This window comes from Balaenoptera acutorostrata, chromosome 3, assembly GCF_949987535.1.
Source record: "Balaenoptera acutorostrata chromosome 3, mBalAcu1.1, whole genome shotgun sequence".
Lineage (NCBI taxonomy): Eukaryota > Metazoa > Chordata > Mammalia > Artiodactyla > Balaenopteridae > Balaenoptera > Balaenoptera acutorostrata.
Window position 1 is genome coordinate 84,293,723 of NC_080066.1, and position 24,854 is coordinate 84,318,576.

The 24,854-nt window shown below is 39.2% G+C and overlaps 1 protein-coding gene across 5 annotated transcripts in view; it reads left to right on the forward strand.

Annotated features, from left to right (window-relative positions):
- MYO5A (myosin VA) overlaps positions 1-16,747 on the forward strand; it is a 206,466-nt gene extending 189,719 nt beyond the window's left edge. For all 5 annotated transcript variants that reach the window (XM_057542127.1, XM_007194894.2, XM_057542129.1 and 2 more), the window contains 5 exons: positions 273-423; positions 2,353-2,635; positions 4,423-4,597; positions 10,117-10,197; positions 10,492-16,747. In XM_057542127.1, the coding sequence (XP_057398110.1) occupies positions 273-423; positions 2,353-2,635; positions 4,423-4,597; positions 10,117-10,197; positions 10,492-10,644 (843 nt within the window). In that variant the 3' untranslated portion in view covers positions 10,645-16,747. The remainder of the gene's footprint in view (positions 1-272; positions 424-2,352; positions 2,636-4,422; positions 4,598-10,116; positions 10,198-10,491) is intronic.
- Positions 16,748-24,854: the final 8,107 nt, after the last annotated feature.

Sequence of the window (24,854 nt, forward strand, 5' to 3'; positions counted from 1 at the left end):
CCCATCTTGTTTCATTGACATTGCTGATGGAAAAGCTTAAATGCTAGGTTGCCAAGTTTAGATTATTCAAACGATACTAAGAAGTGGAAGGGGAGATGTGATGGAAGCAAACACACAGAATTTGAGAAGGATTATCCTGGCATTTATGTGTGGGTTGGATGGGAACTCTTTGGAGAAAGGAAAAAAGAGCATGTGGTTGCCGATCAAATGAGAGAGTTAAACAGGAGACACTTTACTTCATCTGTATCATTAACTCTCCATTATGGCTCCAGGGCTTTATGAAACACAACACATCTCGCCAGAATGAACACTGCCTCACCAATTTTGACCTGGCTGAGTACCGGCAGGTGCTAAGTGACTTGGCCATTCAGATCTACCAGCAGCTCGTGCGGGTGTTAGAGAACATCCTTCAGCCAATGATCGGTAAGGCCAGGGCATATTGCTGACATCCAGGTCTGTCTACCTCATGTGCCCGCCAATAGATGACCACCAGGGGCACATGCGTTGGAGCATGTATTCATATGGAGAACATAAAGTAATAAGAATCAGTCTCAGAATTGGCTGAGGAATCCCAGAACCCCAGCCATGACGAACTGGGGTAACTCAAAATCACTGCTTCCACGTGATGGAAATGGCAGTGTATAGTTTACCTCCCTAATGTGTAATGCCTCTCTCTTATGATTGGATCATGCTTTATACCCAGCAGTAGACCTCAGACCTCATCCAGTTTTCAAAAACACGTTAAACTTTGGTCTAGCGTACTACTACACAGAGCTTCCTAGGGACCCATCTAAAATGAAAGAGGCTGGGGAGGGTTTGCACTTTGCCTATTAGGCTACAGTAAGAGGGCTGGGAAGGTACCATGGCAACAAGAACAGGTCTCAGACACTCCATGCTGAGTGGAACATCTCATGGCCCCTATGGAATTGTTAAAGGCAATTTGGTTTAAAGTCGCAGTTTCTCATTGGATGAGAAACTGGGGTGTGTGTGTGTGTGTGTGTGTGTGTTTCTATGTATGTGTGATTTCATGTACCTATCTTTATATGTGTGTACTCACTCTGGTTGTGTATTTATGTATCGTTCTACCTGTATTCCTTTGGAATGTGTAGCAGGTGTGAAATAGGAATTAGAAGGCATGTACAAATTGCAGGCTGCTAATTTTGAATGCACTGAATTTTTTTTTTAATTTTTTAAGTTACCAAACTGTATTATCATCAAGCAAATTATCAACAGCCTCTTAAGGCTACTACCAGTTACCCTTTCCTTCCCCATCCATGTGTTTTCCACATTTCTACAACTTCATTTCACCTCTGTGGGCTCCTAGTGTCCCATTTTTTTATTGCAGTCCCCCCTTTAACCAACTAGAAACAAAGAAGGCTGAGGAAGCCATGGGGGATGGCGGTGGTTTCTTCAGCTGACACCTAAAAGGTCATGAATTTAAAGCAAACTAGGTCAGCGAAAATGCATGTGGTAACACAGATGCAGAGAGAAGGTCAGCTTCAGTCCATTCTCTTCTACTTTTGCCTGGTTTTATTGGCTAAATAAGAAATTTTACCTTTAGCTGTGCCACTTTAAACCACTAGCTGCATCTCCCAATGATTTTACAACCACAAATGTTTTGAGTCAGTATGAGGTTCTTTGGAAGCTGCGTTTAGCTCTAGGACATATAACAATGAATCAGGAATGGCCCCTGCTCTCAAGGGGGCTTCCAGTTCAGGGAGTGGGCATCCCAAAACCATCCTAGAGGAGGCGTGAGCCAAATGCCACAAGAGCATAATAGAGGGAGCAGCAGTGCCCCAGAGGAGAAGACTGAGTCCTGGGAGGCTAAGGCCAGCCCGAGGTCTCCCTACTGTTGTGGGAAACTCAGGGCAAGGAAGGGCCCAGCTCTCTAGCCCCACACAACTGCCCCCTCCCAAGTCTTCTCCAAGACCACTGCCTGGTCTCCTGCCTTTCTTGCTACTTGATTTGTTTGCCTCTGGAGCTCGATATTACTGGAGAAATTTTATCTTCTCCCTAACTGCTCCATACATCTCTCTCAAAAACCCTCCCAAGGTACCTCACACATGTGCTATTACAAGGCTACTGCTTCATATTTCAGAAAATGGGCCATTAAGAGTTCTTAATTTCATGGTAAATTTTTGAACTTAAGAATTATTATTATTTTTTGAATTTAGGAATTATTCCTTCATTAAAGTTTAAAATCCAGAAACCCTTTTATTGTGTTCTTTTTCGCTCTATGTTGATACTCAAATCACTTTCATAAACTGAATGTGTGTATGTCTGTGTCTTTGTGTGTGTGTGCACACGTTTCCTTCCAAATCTTCTTTTCTGACACTTGAACTTCTCTTGCAGTCTCCGGAATGCTAGAGCATGAAACCATTCAGGGTGTGTCTGGGGTGAAGCCCACAGGGCTAAGAAAGCGAACCTCCAGCATTGCTGATGAGGGTACCTACACACTGGACTCCATCCTGCGGCAGCTCAACTCCTTCCACTCAGTCATGTGTCAGCACGGCATGGACCCCGAACTGATCAAGCAGGTGGTCAAGCAGATGTTCTACATCGTGGGGGCCGTCACACTGAACAACCTCCTCCTACGGAAGGACATGTGCTCCTGGAGTAAAGGCATGCAGATCAGGTGAGCGAACGCCAACAGCTGCCATGGCCTTTTCATGCTGCCCAACCGCTTGGCGGGGCTCGTGTGAGGCTAGTGTACCTGATGTCCACTGCCCCACCCCCGCTCCCCGCCAGGCGAGCAGCAGGGGCAGACCGGGCACAGAGCTGTTTCCTCTTGTCTGGCTGGACCCCCCTCTCATTCGTGATTGCTCCTGGCCGTGCCTTGCAACCCACTGCTTGTTAGGAACCCTGCTCCACGTGAAGATAACTCGTTTTTGTTTTTTGGTTTTTTAAAGGGAACTTTATTTATTTTTATTTATTTATTTTTGGCTGTGTTGGCTCTTCGTTGCTGCGGGGGCTATTCTTCATCGTGGTGTGCGGGCTTCTCATTGTGGTGGATTCTCTTGTGGAGCACGAGCTCTAGGCATGCAGGCTTCAGTAGTTGTGGCACGTGGGCTCTAGAGCACAGGCTCAGTAGTTGTGACGCACAGGCTTAGTTGCCCTGCAGCATGTAGGATCTTCCCGGACCAGGGTTCGAACTCATGTCCCCTGCATTGGCAGGCAGATTCTTAACCACTGCGCCACCAGGGAAGCCCTGATAACTCGTCTGAGGGAGTGGGGAGATGATGAAAACTACATAAAGATGAGATAGCTGCTTCCTCTCCTTTTGTGTGTGTTTTAATTGTACAGTAACAAAATATCAAACTATAATGAAGATTGCTAATGTTTGATTGCTCTTATAAATTTATTTTGACAAAATACCTTTTTGTACCTATGGCAACAAGAACATGTCTAATAGCTCTTTTACTGATGTTTGAAATACGCCCCTCTCTATTTTAAGAAAAGCTGTGCTCAGTTTTGTCCAGCTGCTCCTCAGCATAACCTTATTAGCATAATGGAATTTTTTTTTCAAATAATTTATTTTAAAACAGCTAGAAAATTCACCAAGAGGGGGAAAAAGGATTTCTCCTACGAAAGCCTGTAGTTAATCTTAGGAAGCGTTGGCTTTCTTTTCAAATTTTCCATTACTCAAATCCACTGTAGGTAGTGGTAAGAAGATAATGCTTTCCACTCAAGTCGTAGAATTTATTTTTCTACAAGTTCTGTTTATACCTATGAAGCCTCTCTTTGCCTGATTACTAAGTCCTGACTGAGGGTCCATTTATCTCACTCTCACTTGCGAACCACTATCACTTGGTTGGCCACCTCTTAAAATCTCGCATTTGTGTAGTTTCTATGTCTCTCTTCATATTTTGGGTCTTTGTCTCTTCCGATGGCCCCAACTTGCCCTTCTCGCCTTCATCCCTGAGCTTCCTCAGGCCACTACCTCCATCACCCAGACTCTTCCCTAAAGAGGGCCGGAGCACAGGGCCTATGTGGGGATCTTGTTATTATGTCTACTAGCTTGGAGTCTGACTTAAGGAAGAGAGAGTACTTAAAGGATTATCAATTCTCACCTCTCAAGTTGTAAGAAGCTATAAAGTGTTTTCTGCTTGGCTCTTTAATAAGGACACAGCCATATTATGTGTTCTATTTTGGTTTTTAGCACATCTTATTTCATAACTTGCTGTAATGGCTACATTTCTATCTCCCATTAAAGAGAATTATAGTCTCTAGAATTATACCTACTCTTATATAATTATGATTATAAACCTCTTGATTATTTATAGTGATAAATTTTTAAGCACAGCTAATGATTTTAAAAAAACAGAATTTAACTGAAATTCCTGACAAAGCCAGGCACAGAAAAATTAAGACATTTATGATAACATTCAGTAAATTTCCATCACCCCCCTTTTTCTGGCATAGGTACAATGTCAGTCAACTAGAAGAATGGCTGCGTGACAAGAATCTGATGAACAGTGGGGCTAAGGAAACCCTGGAACCTCTCATTCAGGCTGCTCAGCTTTTGCAAGTGAAAAAGAAAACAGATGATGATGCAGAAGCCATTTGTTCCATGTGCAATGCTTTAACTACTGCCCAGGTAAGGCAACTTTCCCTATTATAAAACAACTTAACATTCATCAACGGTGACATTTAGGGAAGTAAAGAAGGCTTCTAGCTATTGCTTTTGTCTCTGAGCTGACTTCATCTGTGTCAGAGATGATATATATCAATATTGTAGATCTTGAAGAAGGGAGATTTTACCACAAAGTGTATTTCAGTACTGGTCACGGTCCTGCACATTCAACATTCAGTACTTATTTATCCACTCTCTACACTGTTCTGTATAATGTTCTAGCCACTAAGATAAAACCATGAACAAAACAAAGTCCCTGTTTTCATGGGGGTGTACATTCTACACATTCTATGGAGCTTGTACTCCATAAAAGAATTTTCCGTATTATTTAATAATTGAATGATTCTTTAGACTTCTCTATTTTAAGACAAATAATTGTGTTTTTTAATTGAAATATAGCTGATGTATAATATGATGTTAGTTTCAGGTATACTACACAGTGATTTGACCTTTCCATACATTATAAAATGATAACTGTGATAAGTCTAGCAATCATATGTCCCCATACAAAGTTATTACAATATTATTAACCATATTCCCTATATTGTAGATTACATCCGCATGCTTTATTTATTTATTTTATAACTGGAGGTTTGTACCTCTTAATCCCTTTCACCTATTTTAATACCCCATGCCCCTCCCCTCTGGCAACCACCCATTTGTTCTCTGTATCTGTGAGTATATTTTCATTTTTTTGGTTTCTTTGTTTTGTTTTTTGGATTCCACATATAAGTGAGCTCTTACAGTATTTATCATTGTCTGACTTATTTCACTTAGCATAATGTCTGCAAAGTCCATTCATAGTGTTGCAAATGGCAAGATTTCATTCTTTTTTATGGCTAAGTGATATTCTTGTGTGTGTGTGTGTGTACCAGTCTTCTTTATCCATTTGTCTGTCGACAGACACTTAGATTGCTTCCATATCTTGGCTATTGTAAATAATGCTGCAGTGAACTGAGGGGTGCATATATCTTTTCAAACTAGTGTTTTTGTTGTCTTTGGAAAAATACCCAGAAGTGGAATTGCTGGGTTGTATCATAGTTGTATTTTTAATTTTTTGAGCAACCTCCATACTGTTTTCCATAGTGGCTGCACCAATTTACATTCCCACCAACAGTGCATGAGGGTTCCCTTTTCTCCACATCCTCACCGACACTTACTATTTGTTGTCTTTTTGATAATAGCCATTCTGACTAGTATGAAGTAATACTTCATTGTGGTTTTGATTCGTATTTCTCTGGTGATTAGTGATGTTGAGCATTTTTTCATGTACCTGTTGGCCATCAGTATGTCTTCTTTGGAAAAATGTCTATTGAGGTCCTCTGCCCGTTTTTTAATCAGGTCATTTGTTTTTTTGATTTGAGTTGTATGAATTCTTTGTATATTTTGGATATTAATCCCTTATTAGATATATTGTTTGCAAATATGTTCTTCCATTCAGTAGGCTGCTTTTTCATTTTGTGGATAATTTCTTTCACTGTGCAAAAGTTTTTTAGTTTGATGTGGTCCCATTTGTTTATTTTTGCTTTTGTTTCTCTTGCCTGAGGAGACAGATCAAAAAAATATTGCTAAGACCAGTGTCAAAAATGTACTGCTTGTATTTTCTTCTAAGAGTTTAAGGTCTTAAATTTAAGTCCTTAATCCATTTTGAGTTTATTTTTCTAAGTGGTATGAGAAAATGCTCTAGTCTGATTCTTTTGCATATAGCTGTCCAGTTTTCACAACACCGTTTACTGAAGAAAGTGTCTTTTCCACATTGTATATTCTTGCCTCCCTTACTGTAGATTAATTGACCGTAAAAGAGTAGGTTCATTTCTGGGTTCTCTTTCCTTTTCCATCAATCTATTTGTCAGTTTTTGTGCCAGTACCATACTGTTTTGATTACTGTAGCTTTTTAGTATGGTTTGAAATCAGGGAGCATGATACCTCTAGCTTTGTATTAGTACTTCTTTCTCAAGATTGCTTTGGCTACTCAGAGATTTTTGTGTTTCCATACAAATTTTAGAATTATTTGTTCTGTTCTGTGAAAAATGCTTTTGGTATTTTGATAGAGATTGCATTGAATATGTAGTTGCCTTGGGTAATATGGTCATTTTAACCATATTAATTCTTCCACTTTATGAGCCCGGTATATCTTTCGACTTGTTTGTGTCATCTGTACTTTCTTTTATCGATGTCTTATAGCTTTCCAAGTTCAGGTCTTTCACTTCCTTGTTTAGATTTATTCCTAGGTATTTTATTCTTTTTGGTGCAATTATAAATGGGATTGTGTTCTGATAATTTATTATTAGTGTATAGAAATGCAAGAGTTGCCTGTATATTAATTTTGTATCCTGCAATTTTACTGAATTCATTTTTTGGTTCTAATAGTTTCTTGGTGGCATCTTAAGGATTTTCTATATACAGTTTCCTGTCATCTGCAAACAGTGACAGTTTTACTTCTTCCTTTTCAATTTGGATTCCTTTTACTTTTTTTTTTCCTGTCTAATTTCTGTGGCTAAGATTTTCAATACCATTTTGAATAAAAGTGGTGAGAATGGGCATCCTTGTTTTATTAGAGGAAATGCTTTCACTGTTTTACCGTGAGTATGATGTTGACTGTGGGTTTGTCATATATGTGTTTTATTATGTTGAGGTATGTTCCCTCTGTACCCACTTTGTTGAGAGTTTTTATCGTAAATGGATGTTGAATTTTGTCAAAGCTTTTTCTGCATCTATTGAGATGATCATATGATTTTCATTCTTCAATTCGCTAATGGGGTGTATCACATTGATTGTTTTGTTATTGAGAAATAACAAAACAATTGTAAAATCCTTGCATCCCTGAGATAATTCCCACTTGATCGTGATGTATGATTCTTTTAATGTACTGATAAATTCAATTTGCAAATATTTTGTTGAGGATTTCTACAACTATTTCATCAGTGATATTGACCTATAATTTCCTTTTTTGTGGTATTTTTGTCTGGTTTTGGTATCAGGGTGATGTGGACTCGCAGAATGAGTTCAGAAGTTTTCCTTTCTCTTCTATTCTTTTGGAATAGATTGAGATGGGTAGGTTCAGGTGTTAACTCTTATATTTGGCAGAATTCCCCAGTGAAGCCATCTAGTCCTAGACATTTGTTTGTTGGGAGTGTTTTGATTACTGATTTGATTTGATTACTTGTAATTTGTCCATATTTTCTGTTTCTTTCTGATTCAGTCTTGGGAGACTGTACGTTTCTAGAAACTTATCCATTTCTTCTAGATTGTCCATTTTATTGGCATATAATTATTCATAGTAGTGTCTTATGATCCTTTGTATTTCTGTGATGTCAGTTGTAACTTCTCTCTTTCATTTCTGATTTTATGTATTTGGGCCCTCTCTCTTTTTGTCTTGATAAATGTGGCTAATAGTTTATCAATTTTGTTTATCTTTTCAAAGGACCAGCTCTTAGTTTCATTGATTTTTATTCTATTGTTTTTGTAGTCTCTATTTCATTTACGTCCATTCTGATTTTTTTTCCTTCTACTAACGTTGGGTTTTGTTTGTTCTTCTTTTTCTATTTCCTTTAGGTATAAGGTTAAATTGTTTATTTGAGATTTTTCTTGTTTCTTGAGGTAGGCTTTTATCTCTTAAACTTCCCTCTTCCCTCCCTTTTCATATTTCTAGTTGTGACCTTTTCTTTTCCATTTAGAGAAGTCCCATTAAAAAATAAATATATAAACATAAAGCTAGTTTGGTGGTGCTGAACTCCTTTAGCTTTTGCTTGTCTGTAAAACTCTTTATCTCTCCTTCAAATATGAATGATAACCTTGCCAGGTAGAATATTCTTGGTTATAGGTTTTTTCCTTTCATTACTTTGAATATATCACCCCACACCCTTCTGGCCTGCAAAATTTCTGCTGAAAAGTCTGCTGATGTTGTTATGGGAGTTCCTTTTTATGTAACTAGTTGCTTTTCTCTTGATGCTTTTAAGATTTTCTCTTTATCTTAAATTTTTGCCATTTTAATTATAATCTGTCTTGGTGTGGACCTCTTTGGGTTGACCTTGTCTGAGACTCTGTGCTTACTGGATCTGGATGTCTGTTTCCTTTCCCAGCTATTATTTCTTCAAATAAGTTCTGTGTCCCTTTCTCTCTCTCTTCCCCTTCTGGAACCCCTACGATGTGAATATTAGTGCACTTAAGTTGTCCCAGAGGTCTCTTAAACCATCCTCATTTTTTTTCATTCTTTTTTTTTGTTCAGTTTCAGTGATTTCCACTATTGTCTTCCAGCTCACTGATCCATTCCTCTGTATAATTTAGTCTACTGTTGTATTCTTCAGCTCTTTTGGTTCTTCTTTATATTTTCTAACTCTTTGTTGAAGTTCTCACTGTATTCATCCCTTCTTCTCCTGAGTTCACCAAGCATCTTTATAATCATAACCTTGTAGATTGCTCATCTCCACTTCTATTAGTACTTTTTCTGAGGTTATGTCTCGTTCCTTTGTTTGGAACATATTGCTCTGTCTTCTCGTTTTGCCCAGTTTGCTGTCTTTTTTCTATGTATTAAGTAGGTCATATACATTTCCCGATCTTAAAGAAGTGGCCTTATGCAGGAAACATCCTATGGGGCTCAGAAGCATGCTGCCCTCTGGTCACCAGAGCTATATGTCTAGGGGTACCCCCTATGTGGGCTGTGTAGGCCCTTCTGTTGTGGCAGGGCTGAGCTACTGTAGGCTCAGTGGTGGGTAGGTCTGGCCCCTGGCCTGGTTGGCTGCCCACCCTGCTTCCTTTGGTTTCTGCTGCCCATTTTTTGGCAGGGCCAGCTCATAGCACGGCTGGCCACAGGGCTCAGGGGAGGCCAGGGCTGGTGCTGGCCCATTGGTAGGTAGTTAAGCCCTCAGCACTAATTAGCTAGAGGGAGGATTCCAAAATGGTGCTGAGGGGCAATAACTGATCATTCAGGGAAAGTCTTACTTAGCTGTGCATTGAACTTAAGGAAATGAAAAGATGGGAAGGGCACTGGAGAACAATGGCCACAGCATGAGGCAAGGCATAGGCATAAACATACCCACTTTTCTTTTGCCTAGTTATTTCTGTGCTGACTCTTGGAGTTTTTAATGTTCATCACTTATCTCAAAACATAGAAATCTTACATAGATTACACATAGAATACATATAGAAAGTAACTAGCTGAATACACAGGACACTGTTAACTATTGTTACTTTGAGAGACTGAGAGCATGCGGGTGGGAGCACTTTTACTTTTCATGTTTCTTCTAATTTATGTTGCTTCTTAAAGTGTAAAATATTACATTAATACATTCTTATTTTAAAAATTCAACTAATAAAGGTAAATGTGCCTTCAGAACCACTCCCTCTCCCCTCTTGTCCTAACCAATCCCTGAGTAGAACTGAAAACTGTATGCAGAGATCCTTTTAGTTTTCCAGATTATAGGTACCCAGCATGTATATATTTGATAATATGCTAAAGACTTTGATCATTTTATTTCTCCCAGATTGTCAAAGTGTTGAATTTGTATACTCCAGTTAACGAGTTTGAGGAAAGAGTCTCTGTGTCATTTATTCGTACTATACAGGTAAGATCTCCCAGGCTTTCTTTTGCCTTTGATTCACCAACACAGTCGTTTGAATGGAAATTTTATAATTTATTGAAGGGTAATGCAGTTTTTATTATAATTATTTTATCTCATTTTTATAGTGCATTAACTTTCTTGATAACACCTTATTGGAAAAATGAAGTGATTTTAAAACAAATATAAATATTCTTCATTAGTTGAGGATTTTTGGTAGAATTTTGTCAAAAAAAAATCTTTATAGATTCAAAGAATTGATGCTCTGTTTTTTTGTTTTTCTTTTTTTAATCTTCTCAGATGCGTTTACGAGACAGGAAAGACTCTCCTCAGCTGCTCATGGATGCTAAACACATCTTTCCTGTTACCTTTCCTTTTAACCCATCTTCCCTTGCGCTAGAAACCATCCAGATTCCAGCCAGCCTGGGCCTGGGATTCATATCACGGGTCTGAAAGTGATATCAAGGAAAATATTAACAATACACTTCTTGCCTGAAATAACCCATTATTTCAAGTGAGCTACTGAAAACACATTTTAAAAGAGATAGTACTTATTATCTCCCAAACAAGGGGTTATTGACTGGAACTCCCCCTAGAATACTTTTCATCATCTTGGAAAGAAAGATAGGCTCCTTTGTGCTGTGTTACCTTTATAACAACACTCATCCTTGATCAGTTAGGTATCTGCAGTTGACGTGCAGGTGAATGATGGAAGGAAGGAAAAAAATGTGTCTTCAGCTGCCAGTATTTATTTTAAATCCTTATCACTGCATCTAAATGATATCAAAAACCTAAATTCCAGATATAAATATGAGCTGTTGTTAGGAAGGCACCGACAAGGAACCTCCTGTGTGCTAACCAGAAGAATTGAAAGAAAAGTCACCACTGAGTACATATTATACCAGTTTAGGAATCAATTATGTTGCTACTGTCCAACTGGAACAAAGAAATAAACTGGCAATATGTAAAGTAACTGGTCAAGTAGCTCCCTTCTATGTGTCACTATGATGTAGAGATATTAAGAGAATGTTGGTTTGCTATAGAGCATGGAAGTCCGTTTGTACCATAGTTTACTGAGCATTTTAAATTGCTGCTACATACTATATTCTTTAAAATGTAAGCGATATTCATATTAGGCACTACAACAATAAGCTTCTCTTTTATCAACTCTGTTTACAGTTCAATCAGATCAGTTTTAACTGGATTATGTGCACATAGCTACAGATTCACCTGCACAAGTAGCAGACACTGGGAAGTCATGTAGTAATATGACACAATGTTTGACATTTAGGGATAGGATTAGGCACAGTGGCTATTGTTGATGTCCTTTATTCAGGATGTGTTACATTGATGTGCTCATTAATGTTCCCTGGGTGCATATCACATCAGGGTACAGTGTTCTGTGAAGTGACCTATTTTTAGTTATCAGATCTGCTTCCTGCAGTGCATATTTTCAACCTTGACAGGTTTTCTTTCTTCTTAATTTATTAAGAATTAATGTCAGTCAATATCTAGAGAGGATTGTCAGAATATTCATGATTTAGGTCTTGAAATCTTAATTATTTTATAAATTATGCAAAAGAAAGTATATAATAAATAATTATGATTCCATTTTTTAGGCTTTGCAACTTCTATAAATGTTCTCAATACCACTGGATACTTTAAAGAGCATCATATTAGAAATACATTGACCTATATAAAAATATAAGGAGATTGCTGAATTTTACAGAGGATTTGGTTTAATAAGACCCAGATTCTATACGTTTTCATTCTGAAATTCTAATTAAACATAGTCTCCATTTTTCCTACAAATCTTATACAGTAAATGTTTCAGGTTGTGCAAATGCAAATTCTTAGCTTTCTTTAGAAACTCTGGTTCTGAATTACAATCATAGATTTATATAAATTAACTATTAGATGATCTATAAAAAAAGACATCTTATTAAAATATGTGCAATATTATAAATGCAAGTAAAACATTTTCAAATCAGTGATAAATATTGCTATTAAAAGATAAATTCTGTCTGTTAACTTATTTGGGCCTCAAATTCCTCATTTATTCAGTGAGAGTGTTAGACAGCTGGTTCTTAAGGTCCCTTCCACATCTGAAGTTCTCTCCTCGCAGTACCTGAACCACAGAGAAGTGAGCTGCAGGTATTCAGTAAGGTTACCCTCTAATGGAAAGACTAGAGTTTGGTGCCTGTTAATTTTGAGGGACTAATAAAATGTAAAATCACAGGTTTGTGTAGCTATAGTCTTTCTTAAATGTACATGATTTATGTACACGCTTTTACAAAGTTAATTAGTTTAGGTAGTTTTTATTGAATTGTGTACTGCTGTATTCGGTTTGGATACATTTATTTATTTGCAAAACCAAGAAAAATACTAACTCAATCCGATTCTCTCTATTTTCCCTGGTTGTCAATGTGGTCTTCAATGAACTGTTGAAACCACGTGGTTAGTACTGAATCTGTCAGAGTCTAAGAACATAGATGGGACTTGGGTGGGAGAGATGCTCCAAAAAATGTCACCGTGATTGTAGGCTCTCCCCCTCAGACCTAGAAATCCTCCCAGGCCCTTTCCCAGCTCAGTCCTGTGTAGCATGTCCCGCACACACCCTGAGTCTTGTCAGGTCTTCAGGATCACACTCTAGCTTCCACTGCCACTGCAGCCCTTTATCTTTCCTGCAGACAGCTCATATCCTGAAGCATGTCTAGTCTGGGCCTTTCTCTCTTTCCTGTCTTCTATCTTTCTGCTGCAAAGTGCTGGAGCCTCTGTTCCACACCTGGGCCAGAGTCTCTCCTGTTCAGGGATGGCCACACAAAGATTATGATATTTCAGGGCTCCAACTTCCTCCAAGGCCTATCTAGAACCCCAGATGCGGATCTGAATTAATTTCTCTTAGTGGTCTGAAGATCTTTAGTCATAACAGAAATACCTTACAACCAGGGAACCCCAAGTCCTGGTAAGTCATTCTGTGTCCTACTTTCTTGAGGATGCAGCAATATTCTGCTGACTGTGGGTATCCCTGGCCTCTGAGGACTGCTCACCTTTCCCTTTGTCCATCCGCACTTTCTCACCCAGCTTCAAACACACCTGCACCAGCCCTCCACTCCATCCACCCACTCATTTATCTGCTCACTCTGTCCCTTCCCTCAGCCACATCCTGTGTCCCATCGCCTGTCTACTCACCTGCTCTGACTCTTTTGAAGGCTGTGGGTGAAGGCAGTCCTCAGTTGCCCCACTGGCCTGCCTGGGGGCTTCCCTTCAGGCCAATCTTTGCATGAGTTCTTGCTGTTCTCACTTCTCTGCAGTACAATCTTTAGCATTATCACTAATTTGCTTTTTCATAATTCCTCTATGACATACAATAGGAATTCAAAGAAAGAATTCTTTGAGAAAGCAACAGTTCATTGTTTTAATAGCCCCTTCTCAATAGTCTCCTCCCCACTCACTGTACAGAGAAACTCAGCTCACACCTTGGAAAGCAAAGCTGAAAAATTAGAAGCAGTTTCCCTTCTTGTAACTTTTCTTAGATTAAGGCTTTGCTCTGCCTGAGAGTAACTATAATGAAGGGGAAAGATGAGTATGGGGTCAAATCCATGAAGTGTAGCTTCATGATTCCTTTGGAAGTTGTGAAAATGCACCTGACACTTCTTTCATCAATTGCAAAAGTACAACAATATTTATTCCAAAGCCAACTGATAGGAGATTTGGGGATTCGGGTCAGTTTGTGTCATTTACTTTATTATTTCCTTCATTTTAATGGATAATTGAGAGTTGTCTCTTTCTGGGTAAGTGATTATGTACAGTATAGATCAAATCTTTTAATAACAGTGGCGGAGGCCGTGAAAATATTTTATTAGCATTTCAGGATAGTGATTGTCGTGAGAAATGACTTCCCTGGTAACCCTGGGTAAAAGGGCATCTGGCACCGTCCTGAGATGTCCTCCTATTCTCTCTCTCTCTCTCTCTCTCTCTCTCTCTCTCTGTCTCTGTCTCTCCCACACACACACAGAGTCTTCAGTATCTTCAACTGTTTAGAATAAAACAAAGCAAAATGTCACGTGTGACGCTTCAGTTCTCCCGGTGAAAGGTAATGTAGAGACAGTACCTTGTGTCTGGCTATGCTTCACTTCAGCCTTTCTCTGTTACCTCATTGTGTCCTCACAGCAGCCCTGGAAGGTAGAAGGGCAGCTCCTACAGTCCTTATCTGATGATAATTTGAGAGAGAGATAAGGGCAGTGACTTGCCTGAAGTCACTCAGCCCTCCAGCTGTGCTGTCTTCCCGTATGCAGCAGTGGCACCGAGGGCACATGCGGGGCAGGAGGTTCCATTCTGTTCCTCTTGGTACCTGTGGGGTGCCCCAGTCCAGCAAGAGGTGCTCCTTTTCCTTATCAGAGTTGGCAACTGGCATATGGGAGTTGAGGAAATGATGAGTACCAAGTTCTTGGTGCTAATCAGATGGGGCGCCTTGTGGTCTCCCCTTTGTCGTAGTTACCTGCTATAAACTAGGTTTGGCTTTTGTAATGAATCAGTGCCCCCCTGGAGGGTACAGTACTCTGTTTCGGTCATTAATTAGTAGCAAGCTCTCCCAGCCTGACAAGAAGCGGTGAGAGCCTCCCAAAAGGAAAGCGGAAGGTCGCTGTCAACACACAGCCCTTCAGAGTCACTGTCAGAGCCACCAGGTGAGCTGTGCAGCCTGCAGAGAACCTGCAGCTGCAGGCCAAGCCCCTGGGTCCCTTCTGAGGGCTGTCTCCCAGGCAGGCCATACATAAGTCAGTGTGTATTTGAACATGACGGTGTGTGCATGCTTCCAGTGTTGGCTTTGGAGCCAAGAGGTGTGCTGTGTGCCTGTGTGTTAGAGAGGCTCTGTGTATGGGTAAAGTGCATTGTGATTTCTTCTCAGGCTGTGCTGTGAGGGCCACCTTAACCCCTGCTCCCTTCCCTCCTAGAGCTGCCTTAAGTCCTCTGGAACTTCTCCTCTGTAAGGGGATGTCTTGCCTGGAAAGGATATCTTGCCCTGTTTCTCAAGGTGTTGTGAGGGTTTGGGTGGGTGTGGCCTCCTTTCTTCCTTCGTTCCCTTTCTGCATGACCCTCCCCTCCTGTTACTTCTCCTTCCCTTCTTTTCTCTCATTTCCAAACAGGTATTAGAACTGTGAGGCAGCAGCAATCTCAGAGCCAATGAAATGTGGTCTGAAAGAGTGTTTCCTGAGGTTAGGGGGCTCTGTGTTACAATTAAACAAATGAATATATGGAAGAAATATAGAGATAAGTTAGATTCTTGGTAGTATTTAAGTGGCTTGTTTTCCACTGAACTGACCTGTGCTTAGTAAGGCTAAAAGGTATAACTGTAAAATCTTTCATGGACATTCATTAAAAAAAATTTTGAGAACCCTTTACCCATATCAAAGATGGAGTGAAAATAGGAAAGAGTGCTATAAATTCTAATTCATTGTATTCAGTATTACCCTAAATTAAGTCAACCTGAGGTTACAGTAGATTTCTCAATAGATCAGGAACTGAAAAGCACTATGTAAAATATCTGCCAAAATACATTTTATACATTTTTTAAATTTTATAATTTGGTCTAGCTAAAATGGTCATTAGCTCAATTTAATGGGTGTTATTAGATTCATTAAGATGTCTGAAAATGAATAACATTTCCTTAGTATTGTAATGTTTCTTGAAATATTTGAAAGAAAAATGTTTTTTGAGTTGAAGCTGGTATGTACAATTCAGTGCTTGGTAGGTCAGTACATTTTCATGGCATTTTTCAGAGTCAGTAGATTTAAATATCTTATTGTCATTATATGTTATAAAAACTTGGTCTACATTTCAGGCTCTCTACATCACTTGAGCCATTTAATTTTATCCAACATATGCTGAATTTTTCCTTTAAATGTGGGTATGTATGTTATAATTTATGATTCCTAGTTATGTATTTTTGTGGAACACTGGAGTTACGTTGATTTTCATGTGTCCTTGGAAAATTTAAATTGCTCTAACAGTGTTGCACAGAAATGAGCTTATGACATTTAATATATTGTATTTTAATTACTAACTTTAATTGTTAACTTACTGTGAAATGGATATGCCTTTTAACTACAATGACATTGAACATTGCAGTTTTTCAAATGTTTTCCCTTGTTGGATCTGGAAAAGAAATTCTACTCTGATCTACATATAAAAACATGATATAGTTAATGTTTGAAAAGTTCTTAGGTAAAATATTCATCCTTAAAAAAGCAAAAGTACTGAGAAGTGAAACGCATTATCAACCAATACTAGTTTTAAACTAAACCCACCCCAGCATATCTCACATGGAATTTAAAAAAATAAGTTAATAATACACCTCATATCAACAAAAGCCTTTGAAACATGGGTTTTCACCAGATATCACCTAGTGCTAAGATGAAAACCAAAACAATATCAGATTGACATTTATGCTCTAAATTTGTAGTAGTCTAATGTTGTACTTAGTAAATGTGCATCATTAATGCTGTGTTCTAGATATTATAGAAAATTGTTCAAATAAAGATATGGATATAAAGGATTTTTGTTAGTGTCTTATAAATAAACCTACAGCACATACACCAACGTAGATCACATTTGGGGCTATAAAACACACCTTTAAAATTTTAAAAAATAGAATTAAACTAGAAATCAGTGACACAAAAATAGCTGGAAAATCCCAGAATACTTGGAGATTAAACAACACACTTCTAAATAACACATGGATCAAAGAAGAAATTGCTGGAGAAATTTTAAAATATTTTGAAGTAAATATAAATGAATATACAGCTTAAAATTTCTGGGATGCAGGGAAAGCAGTACTTACAGAGAAATTTATAGCATTGAATGCATGTATTAGAAAACAAGAAAGACCTAAAATCAGTCTTCTAAGTTTCCACTTTAGGAAACTAACAAAAGAAGAGAAAATTAAATACAAAGTAAGCAGAAGAGAAGAAATAATACAAATTAGAGCAGAAATCAATGAAATTGAGGACAGGAAATTAATAGAGAAAATCAATGAAACCAAAAGCTGGTTCTTTTTAAAGATCAATAAAATTGATAAGCCTCTAGCCAGGCTTACTAAGAAAAAGAAAGATGACATGTAGTAGATTGGTGGTTGCTTAGGGCTGGGAGGAAGAGAGGAAGTGAGGGGATAGGGAGCAATAACTAAAGAGCAAGGAGTTTCTTTTTGAGATGATGAAAATGTTTTAAAATTGACTGTGGTGATAGTTTAACATATCTGTGAATATATTAAAAAACACTGAGTTATATACTTTAAATGGGTGAAGTGTATGCTATGAGAATTTTATCTCAATAAATCTATTTTGAGTAAACTTTTGACCTCTAATATGGCAGACCGAGGAGCTCAGCAAATTCTCCCCTCAAAAAAGCAAGGACAGGGGCTTCCCTGGTGGTGCAGTGGTTAAGAATCCACCTGCCAGTGCAGGGGACATGGGTTCGAGCCCTGGTCCAGGAAGATCCCACATGCTGCAGAACAGCTAAGCCTGTGTGCGACAACTACTGATCCTGTGCTCTAGAGCCTGTGAGCCACAACTACTGAGCCCACGTGCTACAACTACTGAAGCCTGTGCGCTCTAGGGCCCATGCTCCGCAACAAAGAGAAGCCACTGCAGTGAGAAGCCCGTGCACCACAACAAAGAGTAGCCCCTGCTCGCCACAACTAGAGGAAGCCTGCGCACAGCAACGAAGACCCAATGCAGCCAAAAATAAATAAATTAATTAATTTTTTTTAAAGAAACCAAGGAGATGAAAGACCCATATGCTGAAAACTATAAAACATTGATAAAGGAAATTGAAGATGATTCAAAGAAATGGAAAGATATCCCATGCTCTTGGGTTGGAAGAATTAATATTGTTAAAATGGCCATACTATCCAGAGCAATCTACAGACTTAGACAGCAATCCCTATCAAAATACTTATGACATTTTTCACAGAACTAGGACAAATAATCCTAAAGTTTATATAGAACCACAAAAGACCCAGAACTGCCAAAGAAATCCTGAGGAAAAAGAACAAAGCTGGAAGCATAACCCTCCCAGATGTCAGACAATACTACAAAGCTACAGTAATCAAAACAGTGTGGCACTGGCACAAAAACAGATATATAGCTCAGTGGAACAGAATAGAAGTCCCAGAAATAAACCCACACTCCTACCTTCAAAAAAGGGGGCAAGAATATACAATGGAGAAAAGAGTCTCTTCAACAAGTGGTATTGGGAAAGCTGGACAGCTACATGTAAATCAATGAAATTAGAACACTTTCTCACACCATATGCAAAAATAAACTCCAAATGGTTTAAAAACCTAAATATAAGACATGACACCATAAACCTTCCAGAAGAGAACATAGGCAAAACATCCTTGGACATAAATCATAGCAAAATTTTCTTAGATCAGTTTCCCAAGGCAAAAGAAATAAAAGCAAAAATAAACAAATGGGGCCTAATTAGACTTGAAAGCTTTTTCACAGCAAAGGAAACCATCATCAAAACAAAAAGACACCTATGGAATGGGAGAAAATATTTGCAAATGCTATAACCAACAAGGGGTTAATATCTAATATATATACAAGCAGCTCATATAACTCAATATCGAAAAAACAATCCACTTAAAAATGGGCAGAAGCGAGGAGCTTCAAGATGGCAGAAGAGTAAGACACGGAGATCACCTTCCTCCTGACAAATACATCAGAAATACATCTACATGTGGAACAATTCCTACAGAACACCTACTGAAAGCTGGCAGAAGACCTCAGACCTCCCAAAAGGCAAGATACTCCCCATGTACCTGGGTAGGGCAAAAGAAAAAAGGAAAAACAGAGACAAAAGAATAGGGACGGGACCTGCACCAGTGGGAGGGAGCTGTGAAGAAGGAAAGGTTTCCACACACAAGGAAGGCCCTTCACGGGCAGAGACTGTGGGTGGCGGAGGGGGGAAGCCTTGGAGCCACGGAGGAGAGCACAGCAACAGGGGTGCAGAGGGCGAAGCGGAGAGATTCCCGCACAGAGGATCGGTTTCGACCAGCACTCACCAGCCCGAGGGGCTTGTCTCCTCACCCGTTGGGATGGGTGGGGTCTGGGAGCTGAGGCTCTGGCTTTGGAGGTCGGATCCCAGGGAGAGGACTGCGGTTGGCTGCGTGAACACAGCCTGAAGGGGGCCAGTGTGCCACGGCTGGCCGGGAGGGAGTCCAGGTAAAAGTCTGGAGCTGCTGAAGAGGCAAGAGACTTTTTCTTGCCTCTTTGTTTCCTGGTGCGCGAGGAAAGGTGATTAAGAGTGCCGCTTAAAGGAGCTCCAGAGACGGGCGCGAGCCGCGGGTATCAGCACGGACCCCAGAGACGGGCATGAGAAGCTAAGGCTGCTACTGCAGCCACCAAGAAGCCTGTGTGCAAGCACAGGTGACTCTCCACACCTCCCCTCCCGGGAGCCTGTGCAGCCTGCCACTGCCAGGGTCCCGTGATCCAGGGACAACTTCCCCAGGAGAACACACAGCGCGCCTCAGGCTGGTGCAACATCACACTGGCCTCTGCCGCTGCAGGCTCGCCCCGCATCCATACCCCTCTCTCCCCCCGGCCTGAGTGAGCCACAGCCCCCGAATCAGCTGCTCCTTTAACCCCGTCCTGTCTGAGGAAAGAACAGACAACCTCAGGCGACCTACACACAGAGGCGGGGCCAATCCAAAGCTGAACCCCAGGAGCTGTGCGAACAAAGAGAAAGGGAAATCTCTCCCAGCAGCCTCAGGAGCAGCAGATTAAATCTCCACAGTCAACATGATATACCCTGCATCTGTGGAATACCTGAATAGACAACAAATCATCCCAAATTGTGGAGGTGGACTTTGGGAGCAACGATATATATATATTTTCCCCTTTTTCTCTTTTTGTGAGTGTGTATGTGTATGCTTCCGTGTATGATTTTGTCTATATAGCTTTGCTTTTGCCATTTGTCCTAGGGTTCTGTCTGTCCATTTTTTTGTTTTTTGTTTTTTGGGGTTTTTTTAGTACAGTTTTTAGCACTTGTTATCATTGGTGGATTTGTTTTTTGGATTGGTTGCTCTCTTCTTTCTTTCTTTTTTTTATTACTTTAAAATTTTTTTTTAATAATTATTTTTTATTTTAATAACTTTATTTTATTTTATTTTATCTTCTTGTTTCTTTCTTTCTTTTTCTCCCTTTTATTCTGTGCCGTGTGGATGACAGGCTCTTGGTGCTCCAGCCAGGCATCAGGGCTGTGCCTCTGAGGTGGGAGAGCCAAGTTCAGGAAGTTGGTCCACAAGAGACCTCCCAGCTCCACGTAATACCAAACGATGAAAATCTCCCAGAGATCTCCATCTCACCACCAAGACCCAGCTTCACTCAATGACCAGCAAGCTACAGTGCTGGACACCCTATGCCAAACAACTAGCAAGACAGGAACACAACCCCATCCATTAGCAGAGAAGCTGCCTAAAATCATGATAAGGTCACAGACACCCCAAAACATACCACCAGACATGGATCTGCCCACCAGAAAGACAAGATCCAGCCTCATCCACCATAACACAGGCACCAGTCCCCTCCACCAGGAAGCCTACACAACCCACTGAACCAACCTTAGCCACTGGGGGCAGACACCAAAAACAACAGGAATTATGAACCTGCAGCCTGCGAAAAAGAGACCCCAAACACAGTAAGTAAGTTAAGCAAAATGAGAAGACAGAGAAACACACAGCAGATGAAGGAACAAGGCAAAACCCCACCAGACCTAACAAATGAAGAGGAAGTAGGCTGTGTACCTGAAAAAGAATTCAGAATAATGATAGTAAAGATGATCCAAAATCTTGGAAATAGAATGGAGAAAATACAAAAAACGTTTAACAAGGACCTAGAAGAACTAAAGAGCAAACAAACAGTGATGAATAACACAATAAATGAAATTTAAAATTCTCTAGAAGGAATCAATAGCAGAGTAACTGAGGCAGAAGAACGGATAAGTGACCTGGAAGATAAAATAGTGGAAATAACTACTGCAGAGCAGAATAAAGACAAAAGAATGAAAATAATTGAGGCCAGTCTCAGAGACCTCTGGGACAACATCAAACGCACCAACGTTTGAATTACAGAGGTCCCAGAAGAAGAAGAGAAAAAGAAAGGGACTGAGAAAATATTTGAAGAGATTATGGTTGAAAACTTCCCTAATATGGGAAAGGAAATAGTTAATCAAGTCCAGGAAGCACAGAGAGTCCCATACAGGATAAATCCAAGGAGAAACAGGCCAAGACACATATTAATCAAACTATCAAAAATTAAATACAAAGAACAAATATTAAAAGCAGCAAGGGAAAAACAACAAATAACACACAAGGGGATCCCCATAAGGTTAACAGCTGATCTTTCAGCAGAAACTCTGCACGCTAGAAGGGAGTGGCAGGACATATTTAAAGTGATGAAGGGGAAAAACCTACAACCAAGATTACTCTACAAGGATCTATGAGCAAGGATCTCATTCAGAGTTGATGGAGAAATTAAAACCTTTACAGACAAGCAAAAGCTAAGAGAATTCAGCACCACCAAACCAGCTTTACAACAAATGCTAAAGGAACTTCTCTAAGCAGGAAACACAAGAGAAGGAAAAGACCTACAATAACAAACCCAAAACAATTAAGAATATGGTAATATAAACATACATATCAATAATTACCTTAAATTTAAATGGATTAAATGCTCCAACCAAAAGACATAGACTGGCTGAATGGATACAAAAACAAGACCCATATATGTGCTGTCTACAAGAGAACCACTTCAGACCTAGGGACACATACAGACTGAAAGTGAGGGAATGGAAAAAGATATTCCATGCAAATGGAAATCAAAAGAAAGCTGGAGTAGCAATTCTCATATCAGACAAAATAGACTTCAAAACAAAGACTATTACAAGAGACAAAGAAGGACACTACATAATGATCAAGGGATCAATCCAAGAAGAAGATGTAACAATTGTAAATATTTATGCACCCAACATAGGAGCACCTCAATACATAAGGCAAATACTAACAGCCATAATAGGGGAAATCGACAGTAACACAATCATAGTAGGGGACTTTAACACCCCACTTTCACCAATGGACGGATCATCCAAAATGAAAATAAATAAGGAAACACAAGCTTTAAATGATACATTAAACAAGATGGACTTAATTGATATTTATAGGACATTCCATCCAAAAACAACAGAATACACTTTCTTCTCAAGTGCTCATGGAACATTCTCCAGGATAGATCATATCTTGGGTCACAAATCAAGCCTGGCTAAATTTAAGAAAATTGAAATCGTATCAAGTATCTTTTCCGACAACAACGCTATGAGACTAGATATCAATTACAGGAAAAAATCTGTAAAAAATAAAAACACATGGAGGCTAAACAATACACTACTTAATAACCAAGAGATCACTGAAGAAATCAAAGAAGAAATCAAAAAATACCTAGAAACAAATGACAATGAAAGCACGATGACCCAAAACCTATGGGATGCAGCAAAAGCAGTTCTAAGAGGGTAGTTTATAGCAATACAATCCTACCTTAAGAAACAAGAAACATCTCAAATAAACAACCTAACCTTATACCTAAAGCAATTAGAGAAAGAAGAACAAAAAAACCCCAAAGTTAGCAGAAGGAAAGAAGTCATAAAGATCAGATCAGAAATAAATGAAAAAGAAATGAAGGAAACGATAGCAAAGATCAATAAAACTAAAAGCTGGTTCTTTGAGAAGACAAACAGAATTGAAAAACCATTAACCAGACTCATCAAGAAAAAAAGAGAGAAGACTCAAATCAATAGAATTAGAAACGAAAAAGGAGAAGTAACAACTGACACTGCAGAAATACAAAGGATCATGAGAGATTACTACAAGCAACTGTATGCCAATAAAATGGACAACCTGGAAGAAATGGACAAATTCTTAGAAATGCACAACCTTCCGAGACTGAACCAGGAGGAAATAGAAAATATGAACAGACCAATCACAAGCACTGAAATTGAAACTGAGATTAAAAATCTTCCAACAAACAAAAGCCCAGGACCAGACGGCTTCACAGGCGAATTTTACCAAACATTTAGAGAAGAGCTAACATCTATCCTTCTAAAACTCTTCCAAAATATAGCAGAGGGAGGAACACTCCCAAACTCATTCTACAAGGCCACCATCACCCTGATACCAAAACCAGACAAAGATATCACAAAGAAAGAAAACTACAGGCCAATATCACTGATGAACATAGATGCAAAAATCCTCAACAAAATACTAGCAAACAGAATCCAACAGCACATTAAAAGGATCATATACCATGATCAAGTGGGGTTTATCCCAGGAATGCAAGGATTCTTCAATATATGCAAATCAATCAGTGTGATACACCATATTAACAAATTGAAGGAGAAAAACCATATGATCATCTCGATAGATGCAGAGAAAGCTTTTGACAAAATTCAACACCCATTTATGATAAAAGCCCTGCAGAAAGTAGGCATAGAGGGAACTTACCTCAACATAATAAAGGCCATATATGACAAACCCACAGCCAACATCGTCCTCAATGGTGAAAAACTGAAACCATTTCCACTAAGATCAGGAACAAGACAAGGTTGCCCACTCTCACCATTATTATTCAACATAGTTTTGGAAGTTTTAGCCACAGCAATCAGAGAAGAAAAAGAAATAAAAGGAATCCAAATCGGAAAAGAAGATGTAAAGCTGGCACTGTTTGCAGATGACATGATACTATACATAGGGAATCCTAAAGATGCTACCAGAAAAGTACTAGAGCTAACAATGAATTTGGTAAAGTAGCACGATATAAAATTAATGCACAGAAATCTCTGGCATTCCTATACACTAATGATGAAAAATCTGAAAGTGAAATTAGGAAAACACTCCCATTTACCATTGCAACAAAAAGAATAAAATATCTAGGAATAACCCCACCTAAGGAGACAAAAGACCTGTACTCAGAAAATTATAAGACACTGATGAAAGAAATTAAAGATGATACAAACTGATGGAGGGATATACCATGTTCTTGGATTGGAAGAATCAACATTGTGAAAATGACTACTACCGAAAGCAACCTACAGATTTCAATGCAATCCCTATCATACTACCACTGGCATTTTTCACAGAACTAGAACAAAAAATTTCACAATTGATATGGAAAACACAAAAGACCCCGAATAGTCAAAGCAATCTTGAGAAAGAAAAACAGAGCTGGAGGAATCAGGCTCCCTGACTTCAGACTATACTACAAAATAGACAAAATAGACTCAGATGGAAAAATAAAAAATTCAAAGGAAAAAAGGACATTTCATAATGGTAAAAGTCAACTCATCACAAAGATATAACAGTTATAAATGTACCACGGGTAAATTAAGAGAAGCAGGCATTTTGTGGTGGGAAGAGAAAAAAAGGCACATAAGAAGCAGAAATGAAGGACAGTGGCTGAGCCCAGTCATGCCACATGCAGATCTAGAGAGTCACTGCTCAGTGCATGGGGAGCCTGGCCCAGATCTTGGTGAGTTATCTTTCACCAGATCCAGATCTTAGTGCATGCTATTTTTCTGTTCCCATTCCACTATGATTCCCTTGCAGTGTCTGT